At 47.4% G+C, this 14,038-nt stretch overlaps 1 protein-coding gene and 1 long non-coding RNA gene across 2 annotated transcripts in view; both read left to right on the forward strand.

Annotated features, from left to right (window-relative positions):
* LOC308478528 overlaps positions 1-14,038 on the forward strand; it is a 578,068-nt gene that overhangs the window by 334,189 nt on the left and 229,841 nt on the right. The gene's annotated exons all lie outside the window — the stretch shown is intronic.
* The window catches only part of SPATA16 (spermatogenesis associated 16), a 147,035-nt gene that overhangs the window by 8,057 nt on the left and 124,940 nt on the right, over positions 1-14,038 (forward strand). The window contains 1 exon segment of the mRNA XM_081008379.1: positions 5,052-5,673. Coding sequence (XP_080864505.1) covers positions 5,080-5,673 — 594 coding nt within the window. The 5' untranslated portion in view covers positions 5,052-5,079.

Here is a 14,038-nt window from a genome sequence, read left to right on the forward strand (position 1 = left end):
CTCTTTGTCCCTTGTTACAACACACGAATCAGTGAAGGAAACAATTTATTGGAAGAGTTGCCTAAAGGCAATTAGGCCGTGTTCATGGAAGACAATCTTATTCGGCTATGAGTGATCGCCAAAGAAGAGAAGAAGAAAGAAGGGGCTAATAATAAATAATAATAGTAGTAGTAGTAATAAATTTTATTTATACCCTGCCCTCCCCAGCCAAGGCCGAGCTGAGGGCAGCTAACACCAAATATAAAAACAATTGATTAGAATACAGCGTAAAAAACAAGATTAAAATACAACATTAAAACATTAAAATGCAGCCTCATTTCAGTGGAACTCAATCAAAAACTTTTGGGGGGATAAAAACGTCAAGTCTTCACCAAGCCTGACTATCCAGACTGGTCCTACATGGCCAGAAAAAAGCCAGGGAAGTCCCCAAATAGGAGTTCCAACACAGAAGGAGAAAGAAAAAAAAGAAAGAGGGGGAGGGAATGAAATTGATAAGACTGTTGGAAGGTTCAGAAAATGTTAGAAGCCCTCCTGTAGCACAGTGGGTCAGTAGGTCTGGCTGTTGACTGGAAGGTTGGTGGTTCAAGCCCACCCAGGGACGGCTGTGGGCAGGATTCCTGCATTGTGGGGGGGTTGGACTAGATGAACCTTGGGGTCCCTTCCAACTCTACAGTTCTATGATTCTATAACTCAGGACAGATTAAAGGAAGCACCCTGTGGTGGAGAGACAAATTGTTCCTGCCCCCAGGGTGCTTTTCACCTGGCAGACTTAAGTGCATAGTCTCCAAGGCTGGTAGAGTTATTTTGACCCTGGAGACAAATAATCCCACTCTCTTTCCTCCCTTTCCGCTAAAAATTCGAGAATAATACATCCAAATTTGCTGCCCTTGCCAATCAGCTGCTTGAATCCGCCATCTCACTCTGCCTAATGGTAGGGCCAGCACTGCTTAGTAATGACTTGTATTATGTTACTACTAAATTGAGCGCCTAGCTAACACTTGTAAGAGCTGCATGATAGAATGTACAAAATTCAGAGTGGAGATCAATGTCTGAGTACCAGGGCAATTTTATTTTTTTAAATGGTGGGTCGTTTGGGCTCCGCTTCACATAGCTTCACGGCTTTGCTGCTAAAATTAACAGTCAAGGCTGTGAGGAGGCGTCCTCTCTCTCTCTCTCTCTCTCTCTCTCGCTAACAAAAAAAACCACCCCAGAACTCAATCAATTAAATTGATTGGCAGCAGGAATTAAGGCAAACAAATGTAAGCAGTTCTGGCGATGCAAAAGTAACAGACGAGATTCGTTTCCTCAAGATGTGATGATGGCTGATAGTGTAGGTGCCTTTTTCCAACAACAACAAAAATAGACCCAAGGCTTTGTCAACCGTTGACTTAGCCCAGACGACTAATAATGGACTACCCAAGGCAGTGGGTGGGCAGGCAAGAGTGGGTGGGCAGAGGTGGGCTGTAGGCACACAGAGGAGGTGGAAGATGAGGCAGCAGCAGCAGGGGTATGTGGTATTTTTATTTTTTTCCTCTAGCAGCAAAATGCTCTGGACTGGCCCTGATCCTGAGATCGATGGGCCAATGAGTCTGACGTGGTATAGGGCAAAATCCAACATTCACATTTTTTCCCCAGTAAGTGCAGAATTGTTTTTCCAAAAAAAAAGAAAGAGCCTTAGGAGGGAGGAAGTATAAAGGTCATATTAGAAAGACTGCGACAGGGTCACTCTTGATAGCCCAATTTTACAGCAAGGCGATCAGAAGTGTCAATGTGACTTAGCTGCAGGTGCTCTTTTAATGTGACCTGGTCTTTAGCAATAAGAAATGTACTGAAAGCAGAACCACACTTGTGATTGAATGAAATAGCGCGCACGCACAAAACCGACAGGGCCAGCGTGCCAAATGTAGACTGGACTGAGGGAGGGAAGCTTTATAAAGGACTCCTTTCCCCCTTTAGATTTCAACCCCAACCCCCTCTTCTTCTCCCAAGTAAGAGTGGAATGTGCAAGGAGCTAAAATTACATTGTTTTAAAAGGCAGAAGTGTGACACGGTACCATTTTCTGTCCCTGCCCTGCCCCATTTAAAATGGGTCATTTTTTTTTAGTTGGAATTTTTTCCCATTCTTGTCAGTTCTGCAACCTATCATTGTCCGCACCAACGACAACAAAAAGAGTTAATTCCAAAAAGAAAATACAAAGATCAGGATGCTTGATGGCATCAGCCAAATAAAGGCACTTTAGGGAACACACAAAGTCAATCTGGGAGAAATTGCTCTCTGCAAATACTGTTTGGTAGTCTTCCTTTTCATCCCTGCACTGCTATCTTCATTATGAACCTTTTAGGTTAAAAGGAAGATCCTTTCACTCACTGTTTATGACTAGAATTATGCTTTCAGCCGCAATGCACTTATGAGGAACGCAATTTTTCCAGCACACCTTTCCTGAAAGAATGGGCAGTTGGATCAAAATTGATCAGGGAAATATTTATCGGACCAAAGTAATGATTTGCTAGCAGTCACTCCGTGAGACTGCCGAGTGATCAGTTTGCCCACACAAATTGCACTTGGAGAACTCTAAATGCTCAAACTGCACCATGGGCCAGTGACTTAGGGGCAAAACTCCTCCTTTTCTTTCACATGGGGGTGGCACCACTGTGCATGGGGTCTATCCCCACATCGACTACCAATGAAACTTAAGCATGCCCATAATTCTTTTGGTACCAGGGTTGGACACCCAGACACTTTCTGTACAGAGGAGAGGCGCAAAGAGTTTATCTCTGTGTGGTGGCAGCTGAGGCAAGTGGGTTTTGTTCCATTAAAGAGGGTGGCTGATGGGGGCAGGTGGTGTGGGAATGTTAAGGAAGGTAGGGAAGGATATACTGAATAAGTGAGTGATGTAGCAGAGCAAATTCCCCTCAATATAGCTGGAAGCTAGTTTGCAGATTCATTTGAATCTCTTAGTTAGGATTATTTCCTGGTGTCCCCTTTAATCCCTCTTAAAAGAATAAAGACACGAGAGTCTTTCTGAGTAAAGTAACAAAAAGTTTACTCACATTTCAGTTCACGATATGAAAGCTTGTTAGTTACATAAACAGTGTGAGTTGAGCTCATATGGAGACTGAACTCACATGCTGCTGGCTGAGAGCCAGCAGACAGCAAAATGACATTAAGACAACAAAATGGCTGCAGGAGAGCAGCATGACAGCAAAAGAACAGCAAGCAAGACAAGAGGAAAAACAAGAAGACTGCAAGTGAGAAAATGGCTGCATGACTCGGCTCTTTTAAGGAGTCAGCCAGAGCCACGCCCATCTCCCAGGTCACATGCAGGGGGAAGATGCTCCAGACCAGTGGAACAGGAAGTTACACAGACTGGATGTCCCCTTGCCTGTGCCACTCTAGGGAAATAAGGAATGTTGCATTTGACTGCACCAATGGATTACATCCCACAGGTGGGTCGTGCATGCCCTCTTTTCCTGCTTCTTCTGTATTGGACTCCCCCTACCCCACAGCAGCCCTTTTGCGATGGATGCTCAGGGTACACCCCCAAAATTCCAAATGTGGCCACTATCCCCAGAAGGCTGACGAAACCCGGGCAACACCCAGCTAGAATGAAGCACTGTTATGAGTCCTATTGATATCCATGGGAAAGTTACAAACCTGCAAAAAAAAAAAAAATCCCACCCATTGAAACCAAATTCCTGCCAACCTAGCAGTTCGAAAGCATGTCAAAGTGCAAGTAGATAAATAGGTGCCGCTCCGGCGGGAAGGTGTGCTGCTCTGGTTCGCTAGAAGCGACTTAGTCATCTGGCCACATGACCCAGAAGCTGTATGCGGACAAACGCTGGCTCCCTCGGCCAATAAAGCGAGATGAGTGCCACAACCCCAGAGTCGATCACGACTGGACCTAATGGTCAGAGGTCCCTTTACCTTATTGAAACCAATGGGGCTTCTAGGTATTTTGGCCAGGCCATGCCCTGCATTAGACAGGAGTGAAAGATCAATGTCGCCTCTTTTTTTAGCTCAGCCACACTGTGAGTTAGGTGTCTGTTATTCCCCTCACAGAGGTTGTGAACTGATCACCTTTTCCAATTTTACCTTGGAGCCCTCCATATAATCATAGCATTGGAAGGGACCTGAGGATCGTCTATTCCAACCCCCTGCAATACAGGAATGAATATGCAGCCATCCCATATGGGGATCAAACCTGCAACCTTGGTGTTATCAGCACCATGCTCTCACCGACTGAGCTATCCAGGCTACTGAGCCATCACCCCTGATCACTGGACATGCTTCTTGAATCTGATTAGAAGAAACCACATTGGCTAGCCCTGTTAGAATACACTCCCCTTCTCATGCCATCCTGGTAATTTTTGAAAAGGAGATTGAAGTGGGTGCATCAAACACCACCATTACTTCACTGCCCACCTTTCTCTTTCTCTCTCTATGTATCCCACTCTTTCTCCTGGAGCCTCATAATAGCATAAAATGGGGTTAGCGTATTTTCTCCCTGCAACAACCTGGCGAGGTAGGTTGTTATTTACCTACAGGACTTTGAGGGCAGGCTGAAAGAAGGTCACACAGCAAGCTACGTCGGGCTTTGAACCCGCTTCTCCTCATTGCAAGTCCCAAAAGCCACTTATTTCACCCCCTGAAAACCTCACCCCTTGGCCAGTGTGTGAACTGTAAGACAACAGGGTTCCAAAAGGAAGAGTCTTGGCAGAGCCCAGGAGTGGGTAGGTCAGTACTGAAATACCATTTTGACTGATTTCTTCTAATCAGTCAAAATACCATTTTGCAATACGTGTTAAATAACAGCTATGGAGGCAACTCGGCTTATTTTCAATGGAGGGTATAATTCCAAAGTCTTTCAAAAGAAAGGAGGGAGGGGGGAACTCTGCTCTTTGCTAACCATAGCTGATTGTTGACTTCAAATGGTGCCAGCTGTGGGCAAATTGAATAAAACATTTGCTCTGCATCCTTTATTTGCAAAGCTCAGAACTGTAAACTTTCCCACCTCTTTTGCCTTCTCCCTCCCCCCTCGAACCACCCTCAGGAGTTGGAGTCTAGCTTTTCTGTGAGTCATGGAGCCGGCAAACAGCACGCGCTTTGAGAACATCGCAAGCGAAATGTGCCGAAAGGAGGAGCTGAGAGGAACGGCGTACCGGCTGAATGACGTTCCGGAAGCTTTGCAAGAGGTTAGAAGTACCTCGGGGGCAGCGGTTGTGGAAAACGCGCTGGAGAAGCTGAAAGCCGGGAAGAGCAATGTCAGGGAAAAACAAGGTCACGATCTGGACAGGTTGGTCCTGAAAAGAAAGTCGGAAAGCAACGATAAGCCAGGCGTGAGGAAGGAACAACGCTTGATGGAGCCAGAGAACCAGACCCTCCCTGTGCTGCTGCCCCACATCCCCCTAAAAAGCCTGATGGAGGTCGAAATGAAGTTGGTGTACACAGACGAGGAAGACGTCACCTATGAGTTTCTGGCAGCTCAAGTGGCCCCAACCAACACTCAGGCCAAATGCACAGGGTCTGCAAATGTAGATTCCCCAAGGCTGCCTAGCATGAGCAGGCAACCACAGATAGACAAGTGGCTTCAGGTGTCCTTGAAGGATGCCAGCACTTGCTACAGGCAGAAGAAGTATGCTGTGGCAGCAGGACAGTTCAGAACAGCCCTCGAGGTAGGTAGGGGCCCCGAGGGGAGTTGGGTGAGATAATGGGGAGAGTGCAAGCGTTAGGTAGCCATGACAAGGGCACTTGGAGGAATGGTGGTCACCAAAGCCCTGACTTAGCTTCACCAGAATCCTTAAGGGCACCCTAGATCAGGGATTCCCAATCTTGGGTCTCTGGTTGTTTGGGGACTACAGTTCCCATCATCCCTGACAACTAGCTAGGGAGGATGGGAGTTGTAGTCCAACTACATCTGGAAACCCAAGTTTGGTGAACCCTGCCCTAGATTATGGTGTAAAGGAGAAGCTCCTTTTCAGAGAGTCATTCATGGAGAACATGGATGGGGAACTTCAGGCCCAGGGCTCAAATGAAGGCCTCAGACCACAAACACTCACAGCGGAAACACCTTCCTTTGGAATGGCTGGAATGTGTCCTTGGAAGGTGATAGTGGCTCTAGCTTGCCTGGAAGAAGGATCAGTGTGTGGAGAAATCACTGCCTTTTGTATACCATCGATTTAAGTAGGCTTTCCCTTGCGCACAAGATTCACCACACCGCTCTGTTTTATTATTTATAGATATTTAATCGAACGTTTTATCAATCGATTCTCTGTTTTTACTCATGTATTTCTTTGCATGCTTGGTTATAATGCAGTACATGGATTTTTCTTTTCATTCATTATACTTCTACGCCGCTTTGAGTCGCAAAGCAGCACACGTACAATAAATAATAACACAGTACTTCACAAGTGCAGCATAAATCATTTAAAATGGTCAACAAACCATCCGCAAAACAACCACTTTCTATAACCCTACTAACAAAGCAACTTAGAAAACAGATTAAGCAGGACAACCACAAGAAAAGTCTTATTATTTAAAAAATCACAAATCATTACAGCACTCGGTGCTTTTTCTCTTAAAAAGAATGTTTAGGGGTACTCTCATGTTCCTACTCATATTGAAATACAGCCCCTCAGTGAGGCCAAACTTAGATTCACAAAATGTTTAGGGGTATGCATACCCCACCCCACCCCCAGAAAAGCACTGTCAGCATTCATAAGCCACAAAGTAATATTAACAACATTAACAACCAAAAAACCAAAGACAAGTTAAGCACTGCTGAATCCACACACTCCCTCCCCAACCCCATGACTCAGAGTCCTCCACTCAGTTCATCAAAAGACACATTCACATAATGACTGTCGAACATTCCTTCTGAAAGCTCCTGGGGCTCTGAAGGGTGGAGGGTGGAGTGAGGCAGGTGGAACAAGCCCTTGCCTGGTGGCCAGCAGAGAGTCCCATTCCCCTCACTTTTTCATTTTCCTAACGTTCTTGTGGGCTTTTATGCAGACCGCTTAGGGATTTCGTATATTAAGTGGTATATAAATACTGGGATCATTGTTACTGTAATTAATAATAATAATAATAATAATAATAATAATAATAATAATTCATTATTTATACCCTGCCCACCTGGCTGGGTTTCCCCAGCCACTCTGGGCAGTTCCCAACAGAATATATGTGTATATATATATATATATATATATATATATATATATATACACAGGGGGGGGGTATCTCAGGTTAAGAACTTAATTTGTTCTGGAGGTCTGTTCTTAACCTGAAACTGTTCTTAACCTGAGGTAACACTTTAGCTAATGGGGCCTCCCGCTGCCACCGCGCCGCCAGCACACAATTTCTGTTCTCATCCTGAAGCAGTTCTTAACCTGAGGTACTATTTCTGGGTTAGCGGAGTCTGTAACCTGAAGCGTCTGTAACCTGAAGCGTCTGTAACCGGAGGTACCACTGTACGTGTGTGTGTGTGTATGCGACAAAACATCAAACATTAAAAACTTCCCTAAACAGGGCTGCCTTCAGATGTCTTTTAAAAGTCAGATAGTTGTTTGCTTCCTTGACATCTGATGGGAGGGCGTTCCACAGGATGCCTGGTTCCCTGTAACCTCACTTCTCGGAGTGAAGGAACCGCCAGAAGGCCCACAGCACTGGACTTCAGCGTCTGGGCAGAATGATGGGGGTGGAGACGCTCCTTCAGGTATACAGGACCAAGGCCGTTTAGGGCTTTAAAGGTCAGCACCAACACTTTGAATTGTGCTCGGAAACGTGCTGGGAACCAATGTAGGTCTTTCATGACCAGTGTTAATATGGTCTCTGTTAAGTTGTGGGTGAACATATCAGACGACACAGCGATTCTTCAAACAGCTCTTGTTTATTCACAGGCCAGGCCAGAACTGAACTGAAGGGTTCAGTCAGCCTGCTTATATAGAGCTCCAGTACAACGTAACTGTAACAATTTTCTCAAACTATCCAATCACTGAACGTCACTTTCGATCCCTTATTTGTATAACTATCTACAGTATCCCCCTGCTGGCCCAGGGTGAGAGCTTCAGTACATAACAGTCTCGGTGGCCGCTCCCTGTCACCAGTACCTGGCTGAGCCTTGAAACTTCCTGGCATCTAGTACAACTGTCCAGTAGGCTTTTTCATCTCTTCCAAGCTTACGAGCCTAGCATTCCACCTTTGCCCAAAATGACTGCCACAGAACCCCTTGGGATATAACCCCACAGCTCAGCGTAGGAGAGAGAAAACGATAGCATCTGCTAGAGGGACCACCACAGAAGTGGAGCGTTTACACCTACCAGGTGCGCACTGACGGGAAGCCGCGGCTACTGGCATTTACAGGAAAGCCATCGTAATGTTCTGCCCTGATTTCTTTGGTGCTGCCAATCTGATCTAATTATATTGGAAATCCCTTCTATCGTAGCGCTGTAACTCCCGCTGTGCTGTGGCTCATAATAATCACATAATGGGCCAGGATTTAGGCATAATCAGATTTTCGCTTCCCTGTCATGTTTCCATAACGCTGCTATAAAACTGACATAAGCGGCCAAAAGTGGAGAAAAGAAAACAGAAAAGCAGCGCCCATTATTTAAGCATCTTTATCAGATGGGTGTGTGGCAGCTCTGAACCCCCCCACCCTACCCTGCCACACACACACACACACACACCAAACATATATATATAGTAGAAAATAAGAGAAATTGGATTACCACTGCTGGGAACTGTTTGCTCATGTGCAGCTTCAGCCATAATGATGGCACCAAGATCTCTTAATCATCAGCGGGTGGCTAGTTAAAGTTGCAGAGATGTTGAAGCTGGAGGCTGCATCAAAAGAAGGGTCATCGAGAGGATGTGCACTGATGGAAATGTCACTGTGCAGTTGTCCCCTCTGTTTTGTAATAATAATAATAATAATAATAATAATAATAATAATAATAATTTATTTGTACCCCGCCCATCTGGCTGGGTTTCCCCAGCCACTCTGAGCGGCTTCCACAAAGACCAAAAATACACTAATATGTCATACATTAAAAACTTCCCTGAACGGGGCTGCCTTAAGATGTCTTCTGAATGTTAGGTAGTTGTTTATCTCTTTGACATCTGATGGGAGGGCATTCCACAGGCCGGGCGCCACTACCGAAAAGGCCCTTGCTTTGCTTCTCGCAATGAGGGAACCGCCAGAAGGCCCTCGGCATTGGACCTCAGCGTCCGGGCAGAACGATGGGGGTGGAGACGCTCCTTCAGGTATACTGGGCCAAGGCCGTTTCAACACACACACACCCCAGTCCATTTACCCGGAAATTAGGGCACACATTCAGGTCTGGATAGGAGCATGGGAAGCCACCTTGTACCAAGTCAGACCTTCTGCGTTCAAAGCAGATACTCTGCCACTGAACCACATCCCACAAAAATAGTAGCATCTTGACCTCACAGGGACCAGCCAGTTTCCTATGGAAGGCCTATAAGGAGGACCTGAGTGCAGCAAAGCTCTCCGTGCTTCTTCTTCCCAGCAACGGGTATTCAGAGGCATTTTCGTCTGGAGGAGGGTTCAGTTCACCTGCTGTCTGAAGGGACACAGCCCAGACAGGACAGGATGGTTAACTGGTTGTTTTTAAATCCTGCTTTTTATCCTTCCTTTCGGATGGCTCCTGAGTTAATAAGTTGCTTTTTTTATCCGGCTTTTCAATTACAGTGGTACCTCGGTTTAAGAACAGTCCTGTTTAAGAACAATTCGATTACGAACTCCTCAAAACCGGAAATAGTGTCCTGGTTTGCGAACTTTACCTCGGTCTAAGAACGGAATCTGAATGGTGGAAGGGCACCAGCGGCGGGAGGCCTCATTAGGGAAAGCGCACCTCAGTTTAAGAACAGTTTCGGTTTAGGAATGGACTTCCGGAATGTATTAAGTTCATAACCGAGGTACCACTCTACCGAAACGGCTCGCATCAATAAGGGCGAGAGGGAGGCCCTGATAACAGGCTTATGGTCTGACAAGACAGGCTGCGGAAAGGAAGGGGAGTGGAAAGGAGGGGCAAAAGAGGAAGAAGATGGAGATCAGTCCTTTAATTTCAGGACAAAGCGCTAAACCCAAAGCATTTGCACCCATTTCAGGCCACACTGATTTTCTCAGAACCTTGCTTAGATAGCAGTTGGTGGCTCTTGTTCCTTGGCCAGCAGTTGGGACCAGAGTTTTCTTTCACCCCTGTTTCTGCAGTCCCAAGACAGTTGGAACAGAGTGTTCTTTCTGGCAGTGAGTAGAAGGGGAAGCGAGCCCCTTCTAGATTCTCCTCCTTTGGCCGATGGATCGGGCCAAGCTGGTCATCCTCCTTGGCTTGATGTTCTTTCTCCTCAATTAGAATTTGACCCTGGAGAGAAAAGGTGTGCAATGTGTGAAGAGAGTCAGTGTGGTGTAGTGGTTAAGAGCGGTAGATTCGTAATCTGGGGAACCGGGTTCGCGTCTCTGCTCCTCCACATGCAGCTGCTGGGTGACCTTGGGCTAGTCACACTTCTCTGAAGTCTCTCAGCCCCACTCACCTCACAGAGTGTTTGTTGTGGGGGAGGAAGGGAAAGGAGAATGTTATCCACTTTGAGACTCCTTCGGGTAGTGATAAAGCGGGATATCAAATCCAAACTCTTCTTCTTCTTCTTCCATTTGTCCCCCTCCTCCCGGCAAGTGGCAGTCACCAAAGTGGAGAAAAGCAACAGCAAACCAGTTGCATTGCAGAGTTTGGCTGCAGCCGCGCAGCTCTCATATCATCAGGTTCCTGCCTTCGCAGGTAGCAATCGTTGACCTTTGCCGTGCACATATAAATACTCCCCATTTTTCTAAGTTTACAAAAAAAAAAACCAACCAGCCCATCTAGCATTTTTTGCGTGACTGCCAGCTGAAGTGTGCAAGCTGCAAACAAGCCTCTTCTGACATCTAGCCCTCTTTTTTCCCAGCATTTGACAATTAATCCCACAGGGAGGCGACATTTCGAAAAGCCCTTGTGGTTTTCTAGCACATTTAAAAGCCTATCCAGCCTGCTGGGGACTTGGCATTTACAGCTGTACGACCAGATTCTTCTATGTATCGAAGCCCACAAAGTGATGCCATAAAGTGTAAATAAGTGCGGCACTAGGCCCCAGGCTGCAGCGAGACCCCATTTCCTCACCATGTCCGTACCTCCCCCCCCATGTGTGGCTGGCGCATTTTGCACAGGGCAGCAAAATGTAACGTAATGGACAGGAGCCACTGAGAGGAACAGGGCTCCAGAACAGCAGGCGGAGGAAGCAATTTGGCTTGGACCTACCTGAATTTTCTTTCGGTGGCAGTGACCCAGAAGGGATTCTTCTTGCACAAAGGAGGAGGGTTTGAGTCCAGTTTAGCAAGGAAAAACGTGTAGGACTTGCGAAACAGCAGCAGCAGCAGCAAAACCAAGCGCCACCATCTCTGACCCAAGTGGGCTTGTAATTGCTTTCAGAAGTGGATCTTGAACTCAGTTTATTCGGAGCCAGAATGGATGCCACCAGAACCCTGATGTCACCAGGCAATGTGATAGGGTCTGATCCCTCCCACAATATGCTCCTCATCTGCAGGCTTGAGGGCATCCTGGGCAAAGCGCCCTCTGTCCCCCTTCCCAGACCACTCACAGGCTGCCATGCCAGGCACTGGCGGGCTGGCACTCCGCTCCTGAACTTCGCTCTGGGAAAGAATTGTCATTTTTTTAAGAGCAGCCAGCCGGAGAGCCAGAATTGGCAGTGCTTCTTGGCTGTCCCTGCTCTTCTAGTGGCTCCTCCAAGCCACAGCCTAGACTCTCTCTCCCTCTCTGTGGGCCAGGGCAGTTGGCAGCCTGCAATGGAAGCAAACTACCTCAGCTTGCTTTTCCTGTTGCCACCCACCCAAGCACTCCCTTCCCCTCCATGCCTGGCTTGACCCATGGACAGACACAGCTCTAGCAATGTTCCAGCATCCTCCTCCTTTTCTTCACTGCTTCTGGGCCCCACCCCGATATACCAATGGGGAAAAGACCCACAAGCACTGGAAATAAGAATGCTGGTGACCACAGCAGCACCCGTAGGTGCCTCACACAGCACTTCTTTACAGAGCTGAGCAGTTCAAGGACACTGGCCTCAGACCCCAAGCCTCCCGGGGCCCCAGCATTTGCCTGGCCGTGCCAGATGCTGACACAAGAGCTGTTTAGTCCATATCTCCTCTCACACTCTCCCACCCACTGAGGAGCCAGGTTTAGGAGTAGGTCAGCAATAACGAATACCTGGTGTCGACCAACTCTTTATTCAAAGAAACCAAAACAGCTCAGGCCTAGTGGGAACAGCAACTTTTCTTGGTAGGCCTTGCCCCAGTGAGGTAGTTGCCAGGTCCCCGCCTTCCCTCCGCTCTCTAAGTCTCCTCCTCCCCCGGGTCCTTCTCAAGCAACCTGAGACTTCATCGCCTTGTCCGTCTCTGCTCCACCCTCTTCATACCTCTTCTGGTTCTGGGAGACCAGGGGGAGAGGAGCTGGTCACAGCAGGAGACTCCCTGGCTTCTTCAGCCGCCTGCCTCATCTCTGTTGCTTGGGCCCCCTCTGCTGCTGCCTCTGATTCTTGCCTGCTCTCTGCCCCAGCCTCTTCCTGCTCACTAAAACCTCTTCAGCTTCTTACACCTCCTGCCCCCCTTCTCCTCCCTCTTCTCCCTCTGACCACACATCATCATCCCACCACCACCCATCTCCTGGCTCTGAGTCTTCTACCCTTGAGGGTTTCCTAGCTGATGCCTCCCATCCCTCCTCTGCAACCAGCCAGTCCATGACAGCTGATGGACACTGGTGGCAGTGGAAGATCTCTCCTCCCTACATTAAGTGCAAATAGACCTTAAAAATGCACTTGGGGCAGGGGGTGGGCGTATAGCTACCACTGATGGAGCCAACAGCCACATAAGAGGGTGGGAGAGAAGGTAGGGAGATATGGGCAAGAGGCTTCAAGGAACGTGCATTGGTGGGTTTTAAGGGCAGGAGAAGCAGAATCCTTCTCCAGATGAGCCAAATAAGAGATATATGTATTTTAAGGCAAGCATTATGATGTCCCCAACCAACCCTGGAAAATACACGTCGCTATATGCAATGCAGCTCAACGTAAACCTGTTTGCATTTCTGTCACCCACCTAGCTCTAGGCCAGTGTTCTTCAACCTCAGACTACAACACCCACCATCCCTGACCATTGGTGATGGGTGAGGGTAATGGGAGTTGTAGTCCAACTGGGGACCCAAATTCAAGGGACACTGCTGTAAGCAATGGTGGCGAGAGCAGAGAATATTAAGTGGGAGGACTCACTGCCCTTTTATCTGGTGCCATTCCTTGCTTGGTTTGGGGAAAACGTAGGTGTCTTTATGATATCCACCCCCATCTCTTTGCCAGGACTGGCATTATCTGCTCTCCTGTGAGAGCTATAAGAATGTAACATGGTTAATGGAACTGTGGTTGCCTAGAGCAGGTTCCCTGGGGGGAGCTGTTTCCAGGTGAGCAGCTCTAAGCCCCATTCTCGAGACAAAGCTTTTATTCTCAAGAAAACTTTGTTGCAGGCTGAATATACATGAAGGTTCTAAGGGCAACATGCCCAGGGCTGACCTGGACCATTTTATATCCTCTTACACCAAACAGTCAGACATATATCCATTGACCCATATTGCTAGTTACTTGGGGAGGGGGAGGGGACAGGATCTCCAAGCACCTGGATTTCCCATCATCCTCTCTTCCCCGTTGTGCTGTTTCTTGATTTTCCATACGTTCCTCCAGTCACATCCCAGCGCTCAGGTACTCCACTTCAGCAAGCCCTTTACATTTGATTTGCAAAGTCACTTGCAGTCATTCTCATTATCGTAGGATCTCTGCTGTTTAAAAACGGCTTAAAAGGTGCGTTTTGTCATCCTGGGTAATGCAGTGCTCCCCAGAGGCTGTGAAATGGCCTACTTTTTGTGTGTGTTTATCAAACCGTGCTCTTCGTCTGAGGACCAAAATGTAATTAGCGGCTGTAATTTATCCCGA

This window comes from Podarcis pityusensis, assembly GCF_964106645.2.
Source record: "Podarcis pityusensis genome assembly, chromosome: 5".
Classification (NCBI taxonomy): Eukaryota; Metazoa; Chordata; class Lepidosauria; order Squamata; family Lacertidae; genus Podarcis; species Podarcis pityusensis.